The following is a 26,207-nucleotide window of genomic DNA, read 5'->3' as shown; positions in this document are numbered from 1 at the left end:
GAGGGAAACAGTGATCTGTTTACAAGTTACTGGACTATGAGGGATGGTAATAAAGAGCTAATTACGTAATTATATACTTTAAAAGAAAAAGGTTTATTTAGTTAAACATTTAAAAGAAAAAAATAATCATTTTAACTCTATAACAACAACAGCAACATGACACCTTTTTCATTTTTTGAAAGCCTTATATTGAGAGGGAAATAATGAACTGTTTACAAGTTACTGGACTACAGTTAGCAATTATGACAAAGTGAACAATTTTAATTATGAGCAATCATTTTGAGGAATTTTAATAAGTTTAGGCTTAGAATATTTGTTTTAAATATATATTTTTCTTCTGCATGTTTGCCAGACTTTTGATGGACACTGATCTAATTTTACCCCTAAACGTCAAGTAAAAACAAAGAAGTTGAGATTGGTGGTTCAACAGGACAATCAGGCAATATTAACAAAAACTTTTGACTTACATGAATAAAATGACTAGTCTAGTAAGAGCAACAGGGCAGAGTTGCTGCTTGTTGATTTTAAGCACTGACTGTGCAATATATTTGTAAAATCCAGTTGCGTACAATACCTATCCTTTCATTCTATATGAATGCATACGGAATCCATTACAAGAGCAAGCTATTGGGATGGCTTATTTAACCTTTTTAATTAATAAATGATCAATTCAACTGCCAAATCGCATCAAATTATATGCCAACATCGTTATATTATTGGCTTGTATTTCCCCCAAGTATTTTGTTTCTTATTTGGCTTGGTAATCCTGCAGGACCTGTCTGAGCCAGTGTTCCTAAGCAAACAACAACTCTAGGTTGACGCTTTCCCCTCCCTCCCCATTCATTGCTCTGTCCGCAGGCCTCTGCCCCCCCTCAGGGCAGCCCTAATTAAAGAAACCCAGGGCCTCTAAACCCCCCTACCCTCACCATCTATTGTCCATTAAAGGGACTAAATAAATTCAACAACACATTTTCGCTTTCCTCTGCAGTCGGTAAGCTTAGGTATTACATCTGGGCCTGCACAAATAAGCAGGGCCGTTTCTTAATCCTGCCACTGGTCAGGGGCTATTCTTATTCTAATACCCCGTTTCTGCCAGAGGCTTTAGAGCTTCACTGTATGATTGAGCCATTCAGCGTCGCTGGTTTACATGTTAAATCAAGAACAAGACTTGCTAAGAATAATCGCTTAGCTGTATAAGAGGATAAGTTGTATTTTTCCTTGCATGATATACAGTATATGCATTACAAATTTGGCTTAAATTATTGTTTATATGTAGAATCATTTTGGTAGCCCTTACAATATCGTTCATTAATAACTTTAAATGGATAGTCCACCCAAAAATTAAAAGGTTACACTTTATATATATAAAAAATTAAAAAATATAAAAAATTATGCAGAAAGAAATGCATACTGGTTTGGAACATGAGGGTGTTTAAATAACGACAATTTTCCTTTTTGGGTGGGCTTTTCCTTTAACAAGCATTATCATATAATATGGTGCCTATCAGTTCAGTAGAGGGAAATTTCATGACATTTTGTTATATATATTTTATTACATAAAATGGAGCACAAAATTACTGAAAATCTGTGATTTAATTATTTATTTATTTTTACTTTAAAAGTTAAAAATATGTAAAAAAAAAAAAAAAAAGAGAGAGAGAGAGAGAGAGAGAGAGAAATGTAAATAATACATAACATATATTATATAAATATAAAATATAATAAAACAATCGTAATGAAAAATGTACAATAAAATAATTTTCACTGGTCCTAATGTTTAGACCCCATTGTATATTTGAATGTTCATGAACTACTGATCTGCTAAGCATTATATAATATTAAACACTAATGAAAGTTACTATAATATGCTGCCGACATGTTTTATAATATTTATTTCATATGTAAAATGATTGATATTCTTCCACAACTTATCTCCATCTGTCAGGGCGGGGGGCAATTACAATGAGGAGAAATAATATTGTTTTTATTTATTATTATTATTATTATTATTATTATTATTTAGGGCTGTCAAACGATTAATCGCATCCAAAATAAAAGTTTGTGTTTACATAATATATGTGTGTGTATGGAGTATAATTATTTTCTATATATAAATACACACACATGCATATATATTTAAGAAAAATTTGTTATTTATATGTAAAATATTTATATATAATATAAATATATATACACCGTATATACATGCAAATATTTCTTAAATATATACATGCATGTGTGTGTATTTATATATAGAAAATAATTATACACCGTACACACACATATATTATGTAAAAACAAACTTTTATTTTGGATGCGATTAATCGCGATTAATCGTTTGACAGCCCTATTATTATTATTTCACTCTAATGCTAAAACTCTGCAAGACAATTACTTTATAAATTAAAATAAAATGTAAAATATCATCACTGTTGGGCAGAAACCTTGTATATATTATTTATTTATTTTTATTTTTATAAATCTATACTATTGGTCACCCTTTCCAAATATTTCGCAAATATTGAACCTATGAAAAGTAATAAAAATAGCCAAACCTCGTAACTCCATTGGCTCCTCAAACTCATAACTCCACCCTGCCTCTATCGTGAATGAAGTGTCACACACAGTTTGGGCAATCTCTGCTTGTTTGCAATGCAAAGGTAAATAAAGAACTGATTGTTTGAATAATACAGTGTTTTCTTTACTCAAGAAACACCATATAAAGGCTAATGTTTTATGTATTCGAGGAGCGGAGAAGAGTGTCTTAGGCAAGCATTTGCCGTCTAGTCATAGCCAATTCTGTCTCAAATAGCCTATGCATAAATCTTCATCTTTTTATAACGTGAGATTGACAGAATCTCAAAACACAGAAAAAAAACTGAGCGCCCACATAGCTACAGCTACAATAAACTTCATTACTCAATATAATGCGATGCACTTACAGCCTCGGATATGACAGAAGAAAAAAAACACTACATTCGACAGGGTTTTGGGAGGCCCAAAAACTTCTTTAGCCTATTTCACAATATGAGGTAAATCCGGCCCTGCCATCTGTGTTGCATTTTTGTCTGTCCATGACATTATAAGATATCCAAACACGTAAGTTGAAGCCAAATGAACCACTGAAATCAGCCACAGGTCAAAAAGGTGACATTGTGTCACTCTCCTATGTCTTAATATGAGCTTGTCATATCTCTTTGACACTGGAATTGAGGGGAAGGTCTCTGGACAGTAACACACAATGACATTAGTCGGCTCTGTCCGAGCGGGGCACAGGAGAAATGACACTGATTGATGGATTCTTTTCATTTATAGATCTTCTCTCATGAAGAGTCCGAAGAGCTGAGCATTTGGGGCTATTTAGCGCTTGTATTTTTTTTTTCTTTTTTTGGTTCTGTGCGTGTGCCTGTACATACACACACAATGGACGGATTGGGAGTAGGAGATTCGGCCCTGGGCTGACAAGAGCTGAAGGGGCCAACTGACAGGACGGGCACTTCTCTGTGAGTGAGGAATGGACAGAGGGAGAAAAAGAAGAGAAGGGATGGAGAAAGGGGTGACAGCAGAGACATACTTTATTAAGTGGTTTCTAATTTAATCTGCTCCTGAACTTGATTTCCAACAGTATGGCCACCCTCATCAGGCCTGCAGACAAGTCCATACGTGAGCCTGACGCTATTTCAGTCCTTATCACACTGGATTAGAAAAGCCTGGACACTGGCTGACATCCAACATCAATCACTGTTTTCTTTGTTTTAGAATAATGAAGCAATGAATGAGTTGAAAGATGAAACATTATTATTAACAATACTTTTTAATTTTTATTAAATTATTGGGGGAATGAGACTGTGTTGCAGGTCAGGTTCCAAGGTTCCTATATTGTCTGTATTGTTGTTGATGTTGGTAAATGATACAACTTGAGGCTTTATACACTGGGTGTAATGCATAGTTAAATAATAATAATTTTAATAATAATAATAATAAATAATGAAAACTTGGTCAAATGAAGAAATAAATAATACTTAATAATAATAAAAACAATGAAAAATACTAAATCATAATATTAATGATGATGATAAACCAGTGGATTTATTATTATTGTTATAGTAATTGTTGTTGTTGTTAAATGATACACCTTGAGGCTTTCTACACTGGGTGTAAGCCATGGTTAAAATAATAATAATAATAATAATAATAATAATAATAATAATAATAATAATAATAATAATAATAATAATAATAATAATAATAATAATGATGATGATGAATGAACAAACAATACCCAAATCATTATAAAATAAAATAAAATAAAATAAAATAAAATAAAATAAAATAAAATAAAATAAAATAAAATAAAATAAAATAAAATACCAGTGGATTCATTTATTTTTATTTTTATTGTTGTTGTTGTAGTTGTTGTTGTTGTTGTCAAATTATATACCTCGAAGCCATGGATAAAATAGTAATAATAATAATAGTAATAATAATAATAATAATAATAATAATAATAATAATAATAATAGAAACTTGGTCAGAAGGATGAAACAAACAATACCCAAATCATTATATAAAATAAAATAAAATAAAAAATAAAATAAAATAAAATAAAATAAAATAAAAAATAAAATAAAATAAAATAAAATAAAATAAAATAAAATAAAATAAAATAAAATAAAATAAAATAAAATAAAAACTGGTGCATTAATTTAATATTATTATTGTAGTTGTCAAATTATATACCTCGAAGCCATGGATAAAATAATAATAATAATAATAATAATAATAATGATTATTATTATTATTATTATGATTATTACATAACCTCTGTATTCTCAAAGTATCACTGATTTTAGGTTGTGTCTCCCCCTAAATCTCCCTTTGCATGGATTAAGAAACAGCAGACAAGAGAAGGAGTTTTAGCATTTTTCCAGGTGAAGAAAGAAACGTTTAGTCTGAAACTGTTAGTAGTTCTACAGGCAAACAAAACAGAAACACTACCAAGACATGAAAAGGGCCACTATTTGTTAAATGTGTCAGTATAAGTGTGTGTCAAAAGGGCTTGTCTAGATGTACCAGTTGTGGCAAATCTGTGTCAGTTTATCATTCAAATAAAGACTCTATAAAATCATGTGCTGATCATTTCTATTTTCAAGCTACATATTTGCCAACTCTCATTTCTTTCAAAATAAATGAGTAAAAATCACAGAATGAATAAATTGTGCGAGTCCACCGCTTCAAGGACGACACAAAATATTTTAGAAACCATTGGAGAACAAACAGCCAATGTTTCCGATTGCATCCTAATCCCCCACATTTAAAACTGCAACCACAACAATTTAATTTGACGCTGTCGTAAGGTTAAGAGAAAAAAACGAAAACACTGGTGGCACGACTTTCTGCAGATGATGAGAAGCTGGTGTGAACTAGCAAGTAGTTATTTGGTAACATTCCACTGATAGCTTCCAGAAATAATCAGGGTGAAGATGCACTGTTTTATTCATAGCATGTCACTCTTAACATGGTAATTACCAGCTGCTGAGGGGTGCAGAGCACGCCAGTGGTTTCACACAATTCATTTAGCGCAATAAATCAACAACTACAATAGAGAAAATCACTATAATTATATCATTTACCAAATTCTCCATTTGGTCGGAAATCTTTATTGTTAAATAAAGGCAACTGCTGTGGATTTCATCCAACAATCAACTAGCTCACAAGGAACAGATGGATTTGATTTTGCACATGCTTTTCTTACGTGAAACTTTGCTTTGATTTGAGAAGCCGTTGACTCAATGAAGCCATGTTGAGAGAAGGCAAATATGCAGCTGCTAATCCGAGCAAAACATCCAGAAAGAAAATTTCACATGCAGTCTAGTCTTTTGAAATAAAAGTGCGTTTGTATTTGAGACCTAATGAAGTAAAATGGAGGGAGATTTGAGGAAGGAAACAGGAAGAGGAGGAGTAATGTGAGTTTTGGAAGAGGAATAGCGAATGGCACATTGCTTGTGTCAGATAATCCGGGTTGGTTTATCTGATCTGTGCCTGCTACAGGGAAGCACTTACCCTTCAGTCCGGCTACGAGAGAGCAGGGTAAGAGGGAACACACCAGAGTGACATATAGAGACTCGCATGAAGCAGCAGAGAGAGAGAGAGAGAGAATATTCCCTATACACAGGGTACACTGAGCAAAGCATGAGAGTAGGAGAAACTGATACACTTATTCATACACACAGAGATGATTACCTGAAAAGGGGAGAAAAAGCATGAGATGATATTTTTTTCTGTCAGAAGGAAAGAAAGAAAGACAGAAAGAAAGACAGAAAGATCAAGTGTACAAACAAAAGAGGGCAAATATGCAAAAGAACAGTGAAAGAGAGAAAGGTAGAAAGAAAGAAAGAAAGAAAGATCAAATTTACAAGCCAAAGAAGGCAAATATGCAAAAGAACAGCGAAAAAAGAAAGCAAGAAAGAAAGAAAAAAAGAAAGAACGAAATTTGTACATTTGATCTTTCTTTCTGTTTTCCTGTCTGAACGAGGGCAATATGCAAAAGAAAAGTGAAAGAAAGAAAGAAAGAAAGACAGACATTTGTACATTTGATCTTTCTTTCTGTTTTTCTTTCGGAATGAGGGAAAATATGCAAAAGAAAAGTGAAAGAAAGAAAGAAAGAAAGAAAGAAAGAAAGAAAGAAAGAAAGAAAGAAAGAAAGAAAGAAAGAAAGAAATTTGTACATTTGATCTTTCTTTCTGTTTTTCTTTCTGAATGAGAGAAAACATCCAAAAGAAGAGTGAGTGAAAGAAAGAGCGAAAGAAAAAGAAAAATTGGTACATTTGATCTTTTTGTTTTTCTTTTGGAACAAGGGAAAACATGCAAAAGAAAAGTGCAAGAAAGAGCGAAAGAAAGAGCGAAAGAAAGATCAAATGTACAAGCGAATGAGGGCAAATATGCAAAAGAACAGCAAAAGAAAGAAAGAAAGAAAGAAAGAAAGAAAGAAAGAAAGAAAGAAAGAAAGAAAGAAAGAAAGATCAAATGTACAAGCCAAAGAGGGCAAATATGCAAAAGAACAGCGAAAGAAAGAAAGAAAAAAAGAAATTTGTACATTTGATCTTTCTTTTTTATTTCTAAATGAGGGCAAATATGCAAAAAAGTGAAAGAAAGAAAGAAAGAAAGAGCGAAAGAAAGAACAAGCAAAAGAAAGAAAGAAAGAAAGAAAGAAAGAAAGAAAGAAAGAAAGAGCAAAAGAAAGAAAGAAAGAAAGAAAGAAATGTGTACATTTGATCTTTCTTTCTGAACGAGGGAAAATATGCAAAAGAAAAGAGAAAAGAAAGAAAGAAAGAAAGAAAGAAAGAAAGAAAGAAAGAAAGAAAGAAAGAAAGAAAGAGCAAAAGAAAGAAAGAAAGAAAGAAAGAAATGTGTACATTTGATCTTTCTTTCTGAACGAGGGAAAATATGCAAAAGAAAAGAGAAAAGAAAGAAAGAAAGAAAGAAAGAAAGAAAGAAAGAAAGAAAGAAAGAAAGAAAGATCAAATGTAGAAGCAAAAGAGAGCGAATATGCAAAAGAAAAGTGAAAGAAAAATGTTTACAATGATAAAAGGAAAGCAAAATGCAGTGAAAGAAAAGTGAAAAAAAGATAAAGAAACTATAATTTATATAGTTTATCTATTATATATATATATATATATATATATATATATATATATATATATATATATATATATATATATATATATATATATATATAAAATAATAAATAAATCAAAAAAACAAAACAAAGATGGCTGATTAAAATGAACCATAGCAAAGAATATGTAATGAAGAAATGTAAGTGGGACGCAAGACGAAAGATTTGTGACAGAATCAAGCGGTGCAGAAGAAAACAGTGAGTAGTTACTCTGCTCAGGAAGTGTACACTGTTGAGATTATGACACTCGTGCCACATTAATGAGTGAAACATCAGCAGTGCGCTGTTTACAACGGGAACTTTTTCAACACATGCTACAGAAACATTTCAAGTGTGTGTGACTGCTATGAAGAGTGTCATTCTACCTGTGTGTGTGTGTGTGTGTGTGTGCGTCCCTGCAGTCAGCATGTGTGTATCCATAATCTGCATATTCATACTTACAGAACTGAGAGATGGGAGCATCGAGCTGTGGTGCTGTCCCTCCTTTGGCGTTGAGTTTCTGCACCTGGGTCGGGGGGATGGGTTTGTGGGACTGGCCCGTGGCACGATACATGGCCTGAACCCACAGGATTCGATCTTGCTCATCATCACTGGCGAAGATCACAGTGTCGCCCTCCTTCACAGCGTTGAAGAACGTCCGACCTCCATCCAGACCTGGATTCAACATAGTGTTCATCAGTTATACTTTACACGGAAATAATCAAAAGTGCACTTTAAAGTTATGCAGTCCTGTTGCAGAAGTTGAGCTAACAATACTAATTTTGGCTAAAGTTATATTCTACGTATAATAATACATTTACTGTTTACTGTGGATGTAGAACAGGCCGCTAAAATTAATAAGCTAAAATGAATCAAGATTGTATATTTATTAATCTTGATAAATAAAAATTCATCAATATAATATTCATTAATATTATAATCATATGAATTATTATTATTATTAATCAAGATTAATAAATGCTGTAAAAAATATTGTTAATTATTAGTTGCATACCTTTAACTAATATTAATGTTTAAAATCATATAGCATATTTATAAACAGACATTAAACAAGACTATTTATTTATTAATCAAGATGAATAAATATTTAAATAATTAAAATAATTATATAAATTATAAGTTATTACCAATAATAATAATACATTATATTAACAAATTTGATTAAATGCTGTAAAAAAAATATTGCTAATTATTAGTTGCATATTAACAAATAGAATCTGCAACCTAATGTAGTAAGAAATCATTAAAAATTGTATTTTACTTGACATTAATGTTAATACATTATGAACTGAGATGAACTAACAGTGTATAATTGTATATTTAAGCTAAAATTAATCAAAATGATATATTTATTCATCAAGATAAATAAATATTCACCAAGATTATAATAATATTAATTATTATTATTATTATTATTATTATTAATCAAGCCTGCTGTAAAAAATATTATTAATTATTAGTTGCATGACAGCCAATACTTTAATATTAATGTTTAAAATCTTATTGTAAAAACAAACTAATTCATTTTATTGGTTTAACCTAATGTAGTAAGGTTGATTCAGTCATATTAAAAATATATATTTTGCTTGATTTATCATTTGAATATAGACATGGCCACCTGAATCAAAAATTTGGTTACCTCACAAAACATGCTTTACAGAGTAATTGACTTAAATTAACAGATATTGTTTGATAATTGTTATAATTCATACCATTATGCGACAGTATTCAGTACACAGTGCTTGATTATGCATAAACTATCAAAATATCAGCATCAAAATGATAAAACACTACAAGCTTCAGTCTACACAAGAATGATCAATATCAGATTCAGCTTTTCATAACCCATGTACACTGTGCATAATGTTTTATGCAAGGATACAGAAGGTTTCAATGAAAGATAATTGATCTTAACTAGTTAATTACCTGTGTTTGTTTAACACTAATAAAATGAGTCATCTTTTCCTTAGGAATAGACGTGTATAGATCCTAGAAACACATGCCACCTGCTGGTCTAACAGGTACTTCTATCTTTCTGTGAATGTGAAAGACTTCCGATTCATTAGCCAATATAGGGAAATAGAAAAACCAGTGTGTTATTGATTATAATAAATACAAATAATATGATAAAAACCAGTTTACAATATCAAGACCGGAAGCTTTTCACATTCAAGTTACAAATGGCCGCACCTGCTCTTACATTCCAAATAAGATGGTTATAGAAAACTAATGAGGACTATATTTCAGTTCATTTTTTCACTGTGATGTCATTGATTGTGGCAATCTGATTGGCTGTGGTGACCTGGCTGAGGGTCGGTGTAATCCACAGTGTATCCGTCCAGTTGCAGAAGTTCAACAGGTTCTGCTTTCTTCTCCCTGTAGCTACACATGGCAAAGGTGTATTGGCTCACCTGGAAAGAATTTTGGCATATTAAAACATACATTTCAATTATATGGATTTTTTTTTTTTTGTGCTGCTTTTAAGGTGATATACGGGTGAGGTATGTGATATGTTTGGTGGTACGGTTATACAAACATGTACAGTCAAACCAAAATTTATTTCAACATTTCTCACATTATCACTAGCCGCGTTTCCATTACCCTTCAAATTGCGCAAATTGAAATTGCGAATTGAAAATACGCTCAATGGAAACACGTCAATTTCGCAAAAACTCCCATTTATCGCAAAAAAAGTTTTTACGCTCGCATGAGGTGGTTTTTCAGGCAATTCGAAAAAGAAATATTTCGCAAAACTGCAATGGAAACAGTTTTTGCGCATTTACAGGTCACCTGACGTAGAAGGCGCGGTGTGTTTGGACAGAATACAAGACGGAGTTCTTTATTGAAAAGACAAAAGAATGACAGAAATACTGGATTCTAAACCTCAAAGAAATGCAACAATCAAGACCTTGGAGCAGAAATGAGTGAGAAAAACCCAGAAACACTTCATATGTGCCGCTCACGGACACAGTATAAGGGTCTTTCCTTGCCATTAATGCTTGGATAACACGCCTACGTTTCCTTCCATTAATAATAATAATAATGTCTAGTGCGGTACGTGGCTGTGATATATATATAAACTTACCAACGTCCGTTGCCATGATTTTTGGAATGACTTATCGCAAGAGCAAAAAATGACGTTTTAGTCACAAAACATCGGTTAATGGAAACGCCGTCATTTCGCAATCGTTTTTTATCGATATTTAGAAGAAAAAATAAATAAATAAAAAATAAATAAATAAAAATAAATAAATAAATAAAAAAAAATCGCAAAAATTTTGCGCGAATCTTTAATGGAAACGCGGCTACAGTTTATTCACTATAGTTTAGAAAATGTTAATAAATTATGACAAGAACTCAGTTGATATTTCACTGGTTTTGGCCATCCTTCTGTTAGACTGTCACAAAAATGAAATTTATTCAACCTATTCAACCTAAGTACACAATGAGATAATACCAATTTAGGTCAACCAATTACCAAGCAATGCTTAATTTTGTTCAGTCTGTGGGGTAAAAAGTCGTATTAGAAATTAAAGAAAAAACACTTAAGCAAAACATGGTCAGGTCAAAGTGTTCTTTTTAAAATGTTTAGACATTTTACTGGTAGTCCACTGTATGAAGGATTTTTGATGTCACAGTTTACTTTATTTTGCCATCCTCACTTACATAAATGAACTATAGTGTCCTGCACCCACTAGTAAAAAAAAAGATCAAAAATTATATATGGTGTCTGAATAATCTTTGGTTTGACTGTATGTGCACAATAAATGCGTTGTATTAAATGATTAATCATAGTAGTTAAAGACACCTAATATAAAGTGGGACACCTTAACCCACCCTTAAACCCAACCACACCACTAAACCGGTCCCTAACCTTACCCATATCCCACGTCAACAGCAGCAATAAGAGAACACCATGAGTACATTGTACCTAAGACATTTTTTATTTTTTGTAAGCACATCGTAGTAAAGTGTGACCGAAGCATCTACTCCAGGCTAGTGATAGGGTTCAAACGGAGGGTGGCATCTCAGAAGGAGGCTGTCTTGGTCACTGACGGGGTGGAGTTAGACTTGGGTTTTGTCCTGCCAATCAAACAGGACTGACAGAAGAGTGTGCGATGACACGCTGTCACTCCGGATGTGAGTCGTGCGGTTAGGTGCCAGTCATACACACGTTCTCGCACGTTCTACACACGCAGACGCGCTGCTGTCAAGACGTTCTCCGGCCCCATCCGCAGAATTACACCAATCCAGCGCCTCCATCACCTTTGCTGAAAGTGGCAGCCCTCTCTCACTCCGACTCCCGAGTGACACGATAAATTCAATGTCATGTGTGTGACGGGCACTTGGGCTGGCTTCAGGGCCCCGATCTGGCTTGGTGGCACCCAGGTGCCTTCGGGACGTCACAGGGGCACACGCACACACACACACAACCTCCCATCAATCCACTGAAGTTCGGGCTTGTCAGAAGCCGGAGCGGTCGCTGGTGGGGCCATTGACCCGCTGTCAAACCGACAGTTAAAGGATTTTAAATGACTTTGCTTTCTGATTACCCCTGCATGCATTTGCTCTTTTTAAATAACCTTGTTTTTGTCGATGCTCTGCAAACCGCATTGTGGATGGAGAGAGCAGGAGGAAAAAACGCTAGTGCGAATCGATCGCGAGATGCAACAGTGGAAATATAAAGCCCGATTCCCCCCGCCACACACACAACCCGAGCCCCTCCGGGTCACTCGAACGCATTACCATATTCAGACGCGTAAGGCTGCATGCCTGAGCCAGAGCATCGGAGACGAGATGAGGGGAAAGAGGAAGAGCGCGGAGCGTCTGCCCGCTGTTTTGTCACATCGCCTACCAACCGTAAAATAATTAGACTTCAGTTTGAATCATAATGCTGGCCTTATGCTGTCAACTCACTGAGAGGGCAACACGAGCACTTAGAGGCACAAAGAAAGACCGTTTGGTGGCTATGAAAGACTTCTGTGGATATCGTCGTTATTTACGTGAAGTTAAGCAACACTGAGGAAATAAAATGGCACGGCGGAGCCTTGGGGAACTCTGTCAGCACCTTTTTGTGACACCTTGTTTCAAAGCCAGCCTGTGTCAAACAGAAGCCCTAAATGGTCTACATGGTGTGGTAATTATTTATGAATAATGCAACAGTGAACTCACACCCGCCCTGTAACACAAACCCCACATTAAATGCAGGGCCAATAAGAATCTGTCAATCAAACACTGGTCATTCAATATATCTAAGACTTGGAGCATATATATATATATATATATATATATATTTTTTTTTTTTTTTTTTTTTTTTTTTTTATTAATCATCATTTATTCAGCAAGGATGCATTAAATTGCATAAAAATTACATTAACAACTTTTATTTTGTTTCAAAATACTCTATTTCAAATAAAAATGATATGTGATAAATAAATAAATAAATAAATGAATATTCTATTTGTCAAAAAATTCAGAGAAAATATATCATGATTTCCAAGAAAATATTAACTAAAGAGTTTTTATCATTAATCATTTTAAGAAACGTTTCTTGAGCACCAAATCAGCATATTAAAATGATCTCTGACGGATCTTGTGACACCCAAGATGGAGTAAAGATGCTGAAAATTGTCTTTAGAATAATTTACATTTTAAAACGTAATAATCATTATCTGACCCTTTGAAATGTATTAGTTGATTTATTCAGGTTAAATAGTATTTGTTTTATAATTTTGAGAGTTTTATATGTTTTATAATTTTTATAATATTTTACACTGTAGGAAATTGCTTTGCAAAATATCTAGGTTTAGGGATTTTGGTTTATTTCGGATATTGCATTAATTGGTTTATGAGAGTTTTAAGTATACCTTGTGTTTTGCAGGTGAAAAAAAAGTAGGTGGAAGAATTTAAAAAATATTTTACATTTGCTCTGTGTATGTGGCATAAACATTTCATTTATTTTTTTAAATCTAAATAAAACATGAAAGATGCCACATAATCTGGAGTTTACATGTGTGTTTATGTTGACATTCACATTTACAAGATGAGGACTAGATGTGTTGACGTTTGTGTGAACGCTTGCATGGGATTTAGCACGAGAACAACATTAAAAAAAACCGACAAAAAAGCAGAAAGGAAACAAACAAATAAAAAGTGTGAAAACGAAACACGGACACGAAAAGCGCATTCTGGCATATTTTCTTACACACACTGGCATTCGAAAACACAAACAGGGCATCGTGTTATGTTTTTCGCTTGCAAGCACACAGACACACATGCACGCAAACACTAAGGTAAATAAATAATGTCAGTGTATTGACTGTTGTTTGTCACTTGCTGTAGCCGTAGCTGCGAGCGACTGGTGGGCGTGTGATGTGGGCTCTTTTAGCTGCGAGTGCTGGTCCTTTACTCTGTCAAGCCGCCTGTCAACTTTTAGCTCTCAGACATGTTACAACCCACCACAGAGAAGCTGACTGAACCGCAAACAATGGGGACAGAAATAAAAAAAGGCTCCAGCGAAGTACCTGATGCAGTGCTCGGTCAGAAAGAGCTGAGAATCTAGTCTACTTCACTGATGCAATTCTGACACATGCAATGGAAATTGAAATGCACAGCACTTGACAAAAAAATGTGAATCAGAAGGGAAGGAAAGATTCTCCATTAGAAGTGACAAAAATAGGTGAAAAAGCACATACCTGCACCAAGACAAAGAATCTCTTCTTCCATCTTTTCCACAGGTTTTTCCCAATAGCCCAAAGGTATCTGTGAAGAAACGCAGAGCAGGCGTCGCATCATAGTGTCAAGATATAGCATGCTGGATGTGTTGTTCTAAATTTGGGTGATAATGGGCTACTTTTGCCTTTCTCTCTGATTTAAATTTAGTAAATTACAACAGGGATGTTTTTAGATTATAAATATAGGTTAAAAATGTATTTTTATTCAATAATATTATTTATGTCCACACAAAAAGTGAACAAAAGTTTCAAACAAAAACAAACAATGCAAAAAATTGCATTGAGAAGACATTAATATGCATTAAAAGGACAAAATAGGTGTCTGATTATTGAGGATAAAATACGATTTTCAAAATAAGCATAAAAAATGCTTCAACTATGACACTAAATATGTGTTAAATAATCAAGGATGAGCTAGTTCCCTCATAAAATACAATAAATATCTGAAATTATTTCCTTACGTTCGACTTTGATTTAAATAGTGCTTTTCACAATAGAAATAGTTTCAAAGCAGCTTTATAGAAAATCATGCTGTTAATGTTTATAATATCTTCATGCCTTATAGTCGGATTTAGAAGGTTAGATAATACAGTTTTTGTGACAAAATAAGCAATCAAGCAGTTGAAATATGCTATATAGAATGTATTGTCCTACATGAGCATATACAATACACTCTCAGAAAAAAAAGGTACAAAAGCTGTTACTGGGGAAGTACTCTTTCAATAGGTTCACCTTTGTCCATAAATAAAGAGTGCATATTAAAAGTGTACATATTAGATTCTTTTAAAGGGTACCATCTCGCTGAAGCTTTTGTACCATTTTTTTATCTGAGAGTGTATATATATATATATATATATATATATATATATATATATGTATATGTGTGTGTGTGTGTGTGTGTGTGTGTGTGTGTGTGTGTGTGTGTGTGTGAATTATTTTAAAAAAATCAAGCAGTTAAGATTTGTTAAATTTTAATCACTTTACGTGACTGAAGACAAATGTTATAAAAATAAAAGAACACCTTCTACATAATGCAAATTTATAGAGGATGACATATTAGTCTTCCTTCAGCTTGTAGTAGAGTGAGTTTTAAGACAAGCACAGAAACAGACATGGATTTTCAGATGTAGGTTTAGTGTCCCCTAATGGCCAAAACAATATATTGCACAGATCTGTTCTGGGTACAGTAATAACCAACTGCAGAGCCAGGTAGAGCTTATAGTTATAGTTAAGGGTTGGGTTAGGTTAGTGGTTGGGATGGTATACACGATCATCATTTTTTCCCTATGATTTGTTTGCTGATTTCCTCTCTTGTCACTTTTCCATATGTCTTATTAATATCTTATAAAGAATAAATAGAGGTGTGAATAAACCGATACGGTGATGCAGAACAGTTGCTATGCATAAGGTGCACAGAGAGCCATACAGAACACATATGGGCAATTGTGAGCCAATCAGAAAACAGCCACTGAGCCTAAACCCCTCCTCTGTCTCAAAGATAACAACATAGTCTTGGTAAGAACATCTGAACTGTTCTATGCTTCTGTCTGGAAACAGCATACAATTTTCAGCTTATGTTGTTAAAATATCTAGCTCACGGGACATCCACAATGACTGATGATAAATATGATTAAAGGTAGGGTAGGCAATTGCGGAGAGGCTAGCAATAGCAAGTTAGCTTCGAAAGCATGAGATCCCACTCTCCCTTCAAACCGCCTTCAAAACACATGAACGAGAGACAGCGTTAAACTACCTTATATCTCAAACCACATAACATTACTATAATAATGGACATAAACAACTTACAGCGCTCTTACTTGTACCACCTGACTGCTTAATTTCAGCGTTCATAGTGTTGACATAGAAATGAAAAAATCTGAGGACGTGAACAACTCTGGGTTTTTTTGTTTGTTTGTTTGTTTTTAAGTTCAAGCTCAAAACAAGAAAAAATACATTTAATAAATGAATAATACACTGAAATAAATTAAATATTTTATATCATTTCATTATCTTACACAATTTTGCTAAGTAAATCTATTGTTTTAAAAAAAATTGCAAATTATATCTATATAAATACAACATTTTCAATCATAAAATATTAATATTGTAAAATAAAAAAATAACATTTTGTACAGGATATACTGCACAGATCTCAAGGTTCATCCCATCCTTCTGGAGTTAATAATAATGTGTTACATTGTCCACTAGATGGAGCCATAAGATCAGAATAGAGGAGAGTTCACACTCCTCATTGGACCAGACACCGATGCAGCATCCCAATTCGCCCACTTATACTATGCCCTAAAAGCATGCACTGTTTTTGTGAAGAAAAAGTACATCATTTTGAGTGTGTAACAAAATAGTAGGCAAGCTTTGGGACATACTACTTCATCATAATTGTGTCTTTAAAGTACCACCCTGTCACTTTGTTAAGTGCATCCTGTCACGGTATAAACAGCCCTGTCAATCATCTTGTCACAGTTAAAATCCTCTACATTCAATCTCGTTTCAGAGAGAAATTAATTAGCATGTTGATCTGCCAGTCATGGGTCTTTCATGAGAACTCTCCTTATGTGTTTGCGTAAAAGTTAACGACCAAACATATCTTTATAAAAGTTAACAGTTTGTGACAGATTAATTATAATGTGGATAACATTGCATAATGCATACATATTTATAGAGTACATATTTATAATGTTTACTGATTCTCAATCACTCAAATCCCTTAACTGTCAGTCTCGCACATCCGCCATGTTTGTAGTTTTTTTAAACACTTTTAATTCGTGTTTGTAGTTCTAATCGAATCCTTGTCCAAAAAACAAAGTGTTGTGGGCAATATTCACAATTAGAGTGTGCATGGATCTGTACGAATTATAACAGGGGTATATAACAGGGGTATATATATATATATATATATATATATATATATATATATATATATATATATATATATATACCAGAAATAGGGGTATCTTTTGAATACTCATTTCAACATACTATGATTTTGGACACACTAATTCTAAATTTGAATACAATTTAGGCTGGATAGTTTGGGAATTAGGATGCAGCAAGAGTGAATAACTCTATTGCCGGTAATGACAGAAGAAAGTGTTAGAGGAATGGTTGTCCTGATTCTGTGTACATTGAATCTATTAAGTGTATGTGTCAATGTAAAGTTGACTGTCCATGCTATTAAATTCCTTCAATAAACAAATAAAAAAAAAATTTTTTTTAAAACGTGGTACACAAGCAAAATCAAAAATGAACATACAGATGCCACTTACCCACAGTGCTTCATATTCTGTGGTTTGTCCATACGGACAGCCAATTTGATCTTTAGGTCATCTGGGCAACCTTTGGCAACAGTCATTTTATGGAGCTCACACTGTTTGGGACTGTTGGGTGTTGGATGTAACACAACCTGAAATCACATTATGACAGATAACAACAATCACTCACACAATCACTGCACTATTTCTAGGCTGTCGGGACATACCAAATACTAAGACATGAAATTCATGCTAACTCAACTTTTCACAACTCTAGGTTATGATGATAATTTAATTTGAAATTATTTTCTTACATATTTCGATGGTCCACTTTAGACATTCTACTATAAATAACTTGTCAACTACATGTCAACTCTCATTCTTAGAGTATTAGTAGATTCTAATAGACTGTTAGGGGTAGGTGTTGGGGTTCGGGTTAGTAGAGTACGTTGACATGTAGTTGAAAAGTTATTTATAGTCAGTAGAATGTCTGATGGGGTCCATCAAAATAAAGTGTTAGCAGATATTAAGCAGACAGTTTACTAAAACTCTAATGGCTGGCCTGGTAGTTGAGATGAAGTTGCAAAGTTGGTTAGTAGAATGTCTAAACTGAACCATCGAAATAAAGTGTTCCCTTATTTTTTTAAATTACAATAATGATAAATAGAAGCATTTTCATTTGTGGTCTTACTGTATTTATTACACAGCTAGCTCAAATATGGGGAAGTTAAAAAAAAGTGGGACAGTGCAGCTTTCAAGTAATATCCATTCCCACCAGAGCTCTGATTCATCGCACATCAGATTCTATTATTATCTCTATCTCTTACTTCACTTTGAAGTAATCTATCATTTGCATAAGAGCCGACATCAGCACCTTATCTTTCTGTTTTTATATCAGTGCAGGATTATTGTTTAGAGAGAATGAGTGATAGAGAGAGGAAAAGAGAAACTCTATGCCTCATTGACTCAGCACTGGATCAAATCCATTAGAACAGCTACAGGAACGCAGGGGGGCTGCTCATTTTGGAGAACTTGTTTGGAGAAATCATGTTAGTGCTGATCACCTCTTGATGGCAGAACTGAGCTCAGATCAGTGCTGACTGCTTAAAGAGCTGTGTGAGTATGAGCTGTGATGGTTCAGTGTGTGAGTGCACATGTTTTTCACCAAGATGTGAACCAGGTGTGTGTGTGTGTGTGTGTGTGTGTGTGTGTGTGTGTGTGTGTGTGTGTGTGTGTGTGTGTGTGTGTGTGTGTGTCTGTCTTACCCGTCCTAGCTCTTTGTCCTCCAGTGCCAGTACTCCTGTACTCTCCGTGAAGAGTTTCACCTTTACAGCTGGAAGTGGGTGAGTAGTGGTGAAGTCTCCTTGAGTACCCCACCTAAACAGAGAGAGAGAGAGAGAGAGAGAGAGAGAGAGAGAGAGAGAGAGAGAGAGAGAGAGAGAGAGAGAGAGAGAGAGAGAGAGAGAGAGAGAGAGAGAGAGAGAGAGAGAGAGAGAGAGAAATAAATCAGTGGTTTTACACTGTTCAGGATTCTTTGATTAATGGAACATCATTTATTTGAAATCAACATTTTTTGTAACCATTTAAATTACTTTACTATCACTTTTGATATATGTATTGTATCCCTGCTGAATTTTACTGACCGCAAAGTCAGTAAATTATGTTGACCAAATTATATTTTACATTAACACTCTCTAATAAGTTTTGGATTAAATCATTTAAATTGTATTATTTATTTAATAAGAAATAAGCACCACACTTTTAGGTTAGGTGGCTTTAAATATTATGTACTTCCATCCAAAAAAAAAAAAAAACACTTAGGTACAATGTACTTATTTTGTTCATGTTGTATTGCAAAATACTTGTGCTGCTATTGAGGTGGAACATGGGTAAGGTCAGTGACAGGTTTGGTGGTACGATTAAGTTTAAGGGTGGGTCAAGGTATAAGCAAAGGGTCAACAGTGTAATTATAGATGTAACTGCAGAAATTTATTACAGATCACATTAAAAATAACATGTATGTACACACTAAGTGCATTGTATCAAACGATTACTTAAAATGTTAGTAGTTAAAGACATGTAATATAAAGTAGGACCAAAGATAATATAATATAACTGTGCAATCTGAGAGTGTCTCTGTAACACATTATTATTAATTAGTATTATAGTCATCATAATTGATTATTACATTACGATGGCAGTGAGCACACATTAAGAATGTGAGAGACATGGGATTAAATCTGGCCTGAATCTACGGTGCCTATTAATAACAGCAAAAATCCAATGAGAAGCTAAAAAAAAAAAACTATTCTGAGGTAAATCTGAGCTAGTATGCGTGTCTAACTCTAAATGGATCATCCACTCCCTTTTATTTTGTGCAGAAAGACTGAATAAACAGGACAAGTACTGTGGCTTTGTTGGCTTGTGTGGCAATACACAGTGTATGTGTGTGTTTTGATGTGACTGTGTGCACATGAAAGTATTTGTGATGCATGTGTGTGTAAGTGTGAGCGTGTGTGTGTGTGTTGTGATCCCTCGAGATGAGGGGGGGCAATCATCAGGCCACAGTGCTCTGGGGGAACAGAGAGCAGTAAACGGGTCTCCATGGCAACCCCCTTCTGAGTCTGTCTCCCTCTAGAATGCCTGGGGTGAAGCTGAGGGTACATGGACGCTGTGTGTTTATGTATGTTTGTGTATGTGTCTTTTCTGTGTCAGTGTATAGTGCCGTTCAACCTTCTTTCACATCAGCGTCTCAGGAGAGGTGACTGATGCATGTTTGGCTCATGGCGTTGAAACAAACTCTTTGGAAGAAATGATGAATGCTGTTAGCAAGCATGCCATTAATACAAGATCATGAAAAACGTTTTTTTACTAGGACTTGCTGTGAGCTTGAAGGCTACAGCCACTGGACACAGCATGTGTACTGTAAACTGCTGTTTAGTTTCAGCAGCCGCCTGTGGCACAGTAGATGATATATTTTACCAAATCAATTTCTCTCTATCTATCCATCCATCCATCCATCCATCCATCCATCCATCCATCCATCCATCTATCTATCTATTTATCTATCTATCTATCCATCCATCCATCCATCCATCCATCTCTTTATCTGTCCGTCTATACACACACCGGTAGGTTTTTTTAATTCTCTTATGCTTACCAGGGCTGCATTTGTTTGATTAATAATACAGTAAAAACAGTAATATTGTGAAATATTTTTACAATTTAAAATAACTGTTTTCAAGTTTAAAATATCTTAAAATGTATTTAATTTCTGTGATGGCAAAACTGCATTTTCAGCATCCATTACTCCAGTCTTCAGTGTCACATGATCTTTCAGAAATCATTGAACCACTAAATATTTTTGTGGAAACTATGATACATTTTTTCCAGGATTCTTTGATGAACGAAGTTCAAAAGCATAGCTTTATTTATTTTTACAACGTACTGTAAGAGTCTGTCACTTTTGATCAATTTAATGCATCCTTGTGACCTTGTCTAATAAAAGTATTAATTTCTTTCAAACAACAATAAAAATATCTTACTGATAATATTATAATATATAAGTTTGGGGTCAGTAAGATATTTTTATTGTTGTTTGAAAGAAATTAATACTTTTTACATGTGTATTAAATAATTAATACACACACACACACACACACAATCACTGATACAAATCATAGTCTTTGCTTGTTGACAGCGCCTATCTTTTGGGATGTCAGGGAGTGTTGGTTTTGGTTAGTCTACTTGGTAAATCATGAATGTGAATGTCCTCATAACAATCTGGCATCAGATCCTCCGCCTAGAAAAGAGCAGCTGTTTGATGACATTGATATGACCACAAGCTGTAAATGTCTGTGTGTGCAACTGTGCATGTGTGAGAACAAATCTTGTTCTGCCACTCAATGAGGAGTCTTTCAGAATGCTATTAAACCTGTTATTAAGGTTCATGTGTCTCTGACTCTCTCTCTCCCACACACACACACACACACACACACACACACACACACACACACACATATCACTATGTGACCATTTGCACACAGAAGAACAAGCACATCAGAGACGCACATCAGAGACATTCAGACACTGGCTCCATGTCTTGCATATATTTTCAGCAGATTAAAGTGCTCAAGGCCTGGCATGTTCATTTAATAATAATAAAATCTCACTGTTATTGCATCCCCATTTCAATTCTAAAAACAGTTCCCAGAGGAACATGGGTAAATCCTGACAGCAAGACAAAAGATGAATGTATTATCTTATTAATGCCCGTGTTCTGTTGAGATTGACTTTAACGGGACTTCAAGCATAAAAGCAGTAATGTTGATGTAAAAATTTTCATTTAAAAATGTTTAACTTTCACCTCCAATATGTTTTTCTGACCAAATAAAAACCCAGTACGCAGATATTATTGAAGTTTCATCTCTGTGTTTTACCATAAATTACATGTTGCTTTCAGAAATTGACAAATAAGAGGAGTGGAAGTCACTGAGCTCAATGTTTGCCTGCATGAGACTCATTTAAAATGTTCTGGTATCTCAGATTAGCCAAATCAGAGTATATTTTCAAACTTTCACACAGAAAACACACAAAAAATATATTTTATTATACTATTTTTGGACACATTTATCTGGCTATAAAACATATTCTGCATAATCAGAAAATTTGAACAAATGCTTCTTTCTGTTAAATAAAGAAGCAGTCATATCAGTGTTGCCAGAGATCGAGCCATATGTTTGTATTCATTTGCATGCAAATGAAATTCACAGTATCACAGTGCATAGAGTTGCTAGTACTAATAAAGCCTGTAGGTGGCAGCAGAAGAGCTTACATTTCCATATACACCACATCTATATTGTATGATGCTAAATGGAATGAGAATGACTCATTTCACACTTTTGAGCTTCAGTCACACTGTACACACTAAAAACCGACCATGTCTGTGTGCCCCTGGACCAGCTATCCTCTCTTGACATTATAAAAGGGAATCAATATCCTGAGACAGTTTTTAGTCTAATTGTTGTACAATAAACAAAATCAAGAAAGATTCTTGAGCAACATCCATTCGTATATCTTTATTCTAAGCTGTCCTCTGTAAGAATTTAAAATCTGAATTAAAATTAAATTAATTAAAATGTATTTAAAAATTAAAACTAATTTAAATAAACTTTTCATTTCTGCTAAAAGAATATTGTTAGCCTTTGAATAAAGTGTTAATGTAGCTGTAAGTAAGCATGTGTGATTCCCAAATGATACCCTGAACATAAACACCAACTATACCACAAACATACAAATATACACTGACCCACAAAATTTGGTCAGAGGTTCATTGCCTTAAATGCCCAAACCCTGTGTTAGAGAAACACTAATCTATATTACTGATCTATATCACAAGTAACACACAAAGTGCGCATGCGCACACAGCAAAGCTCTCCTTGTTATGTAATCCACAGTGTCTAGAGCTACAATACTGTGACAATCGAGCAGAAACAAGACCAGTCACATATAAGACCACTGCCTTCTTTTCAAATCACGAGAGGTTTGTGTTTACTTTTTATATTGCAAATGGTTATTAATAAAGAAAAATAATTTCCCAGTTAAACACATTGTGATCAGCAGCACAAACCAAAACCATTTTCGCCCTCATTGCAAGTAAACTCGCATATTTTCAGTCATGTTTTTTTCAATGATTCTTTTAGAGCAAACGGGTCACGACCCGAGAATCACTAAAATCCAAAGTTCTGCTTCGCTCAAACAAATGCAGAGTTTGATACATGACCTACTATCAACAACAAATTTCTTAGTTTTTATGTTAAGGTTGGTTCAACAGGGGGTCATGAAAGCATTAAATCTCTAAAAACTGCTGCCTGAAAAGCACATCCTACAATCTGAGCCCTCAAACACAGAACCAATCTGGCAGACTTTATCAGACTAAAATATGATTTAAAAAATTGCTTTTTTCATTCATCCTAACCACTCCACTTTCATACAAGTGCAGGCCTTTGTAGCCCTTCTAACCCCCAAGCAGACTCAAAGGCTTACGAAACAGCCTTTATTTCCCTGTTTTTAACCACTTCCTTGTTTCTCTCACTCAAACACTCACAAGCGTGCATATACGATTTAATTAAAGAGATGTGTTGGGATCAATCCCCACAATCTTAAGGTGTCTGATCAAACAGGTACAGAACGCATGTCTCTCAGCAGTTTCCCCATCATTCTTTTGCTTTCCCAGACTCCCTATCATCTATCCTCACATGGCTCTACCCCTGAGACCCAGCAGGCTTTTAGCATTACAACAAGCCCTGGAGAAACGTGAGCCAAATGTGTGTGTGAATGTGAGAGCTTGTTAATCTGAGCAACTCTGTATTTTCAGTTGAAAGCGAGTGGATATGAGTATTTTTCTTTGTGTATATGTGTGTGTGTGTGTGTGTGTGTGTGTGTGTGTGTGTGTGTGTGTGTGTGTGTAAAGCCGACTGTATGCCATGCAGTTTTTTTTCTGTATTTTACAATTGTTGCTTGTCAGCTTATATGATGTGACCTCAGTGAAAATTGTGGGCAAAAGCCAAGGCACATCAGCTGTCTTGTATGTCATGCTGTGCCGTATACATCTTTGCAGACTGTTGTCACGATTGACAGCGCTGACTAGGCATTTTACATGATCAGTCTCTCTCAGTCACAGTCTGACATTCTCATTCAAGTTCTGCGTTGATTATATAGTAAGAAAACAATCAGTTCTGACGTGTTGGATGCAGGAGAAATGGGCAGGAGTAAAGACCTGAGATACTCTAACAAGGCCAGCAGTGGTAAGAACATACCAACAATGGTCCAAGGGTGTTGGGCATCCAAGATTCATCGATGCGTGAGGGCAATAAAAGCTATCCTTTCAGGTCCAAACTTACTACTGTGGTACAAGTCACAACATTTTAATGATGGTTAATGATGCGTCACAACACACAGTACATCGCACCCTACTGCGTATGGGGCTGAGTATCTGCAAACGGGTCTGAATGACCCCTGTCCTATCGAAAGCTCCTACAATGGGCACACAAGTGTCAGAAATGCATGGACCTTGGAGCAGTGGAAGAGCCTGGTTCAGTCCCATTTTCTTTAGCATCACATGGACAGTTGTGTACGTGTGCGCCATTTACCTGGGGAAGTAATGCCACCAGGATGCGCTGTGGGAAGATGACAGCTGTTGGATGGAGTGTGATGTTCTAGGCAATATTCTACTGGGAGACCCTGGGTCCGGCAGTCAATTTGACACTTGCCACCTACATAAATGTTGCAAACTAGGTACATGGCACTTTCTATTTGACAGTTGCAATTTTTATAAACGTAAACGCTTAAGTCACATTCAGACACACTGTAAAGTCAGTTATAAGAAACAAAGTCGCAATTGCAAGAGAGATATCAGGTCACGTTGTGAGATAAAAAGTCACATTGCAAGATATTAGCTCAGCTACTAGAAACAAATTTGCAATTGCGAGATATATAGTTGCATGTACTCTGAGATAGAAACAGGCTTTCATAGTTGACTGCTTATGTTTCAGAGTGAACGCAAGGTAATTTTGATAGTAAGATCTTAACTTAAAGGCAAAATGTGGCAAAAATCATACAGCATGCGTACCGATTAAGAGTGTAAACTGACAAAAGAAGTGGGTGCATGTTCAGTAAAAGGTGTGAGAATTCGTTTTTCTGCGTATGTGTGTGTGTTTCCTCTCTTTCTTACCCTTAAATTAGTCTCCACACACAAAAACAAATGTGATGTGTATTTGAGTAATGCGATCAGCGTACGGTTTTCCTAAGTGTTGATTACATGCCCAGAATTGTTACTTCATCATTAAGCTTTACATCTCACCACAAACAGAATGAGCCAACTGTGTACACAATAATAAGATCAACTGATCATGTAATGAGCTATATCACACACACACACATACGCACAGCTTCAGCAAACAGCATTTGATGGGATTTGAGATTAAGTTCCTCCAGCTCTGAATAACATGAACGGTTCAGTGAGAATGTGCCTGAATGCATGATGACAAGCAATCAAACCTCAACAGGTTTGTGTAGGTTGGTGTACACTGACTGATTTAATTAGTCTGTAAGAGAATCATTTACTCCAGACAGCAACTTTCAAGGTCTGGAGGCGCGAATAAATGACAGTGTAACAGGTTATGACTCTTCAAAACTTCCTCAGTGCATGAACTTCTGCTGAGAAGGGAAGCTGGATGCAGTATAATATTGATGCAGAGATCATACAAAAACAAAATGCTTGACAAGATTTTTCTGCCAGACTTACGTTGGTTTGGAAGCCTCTGCTTGGTCAGTCTGAAGTTTCTGTCCACCTTCAACCTCCATGGTGCAGTAAACAATCCGGTTAGGAGCTAAAGACTTCAGACCTTGTACCTCCATAATCACCACCTGTGGGGAAAACAACAGGAGATCTATAGAGACGACGCCTAAGAGCGCTAGCTGCTGGGGAGAAAATATAAATAATCATAATAAAAATAATAATAATAC

The 26,207-nt window shown here is 34.9% G+C and overlaps 1 protein-coding gene across 2 annotated transcripts in view; it reads right to left on the bottom strand.

The window, feature by feature from the left end:
- cadpsa (Ca2+-dependent activator protein for secretion a) overlaps positions 1-26,207 on the bottom strand; it is a 128,466-nt gene that overhangs the window by 52,227 nt on the left and 50,032 nt on the right. For both annotated transcript variants that reach the window (XM_079857074.1, XM_079857075.1), the window contains exons 7-12: positions 25,987-26,108; positions 18,947-19,058; positions 17,697-17,833; positions 14,374-14,440; positions 9,981-10,089; positions 8,120-8,332 (exon numbers count right to left, since the gene is read on the bottom strand). In XM_079857074.1, the coding sequence (XP_079713200.1) occupies positions 8,120-8,332; positions 9,981-10,089; positions 14,374-14,440; positions 17,697-17,833; positions 18,947-19,058; positions 25,987-26,108 (760 nt within the window). The remainder of the gene's footprint in view (positions 1-8,119; positions 8,333-9,980; positions 10,090-14,373; positions 14,441-17,696; positions 17,834-18,946; positions 19,059-25,986; positions 26,109-26,207) is intronic.

Source organism: Squalius cephalus, assembly GCF_949319135.1.
Source record: "Squalius cephalus genome assembly, chromosome: 22".
NCBI lineage: Eukaryota > Metazoa > Chordata > Actinopteri > Cypriniformes > Leuciscidae > Squalius > Squalius cephalus.
The sequence above is the reverse complement of the archived record's forward strand: the minus strand, read 5'-3'. Positions and strand labels throughout refer to the sequence as shown.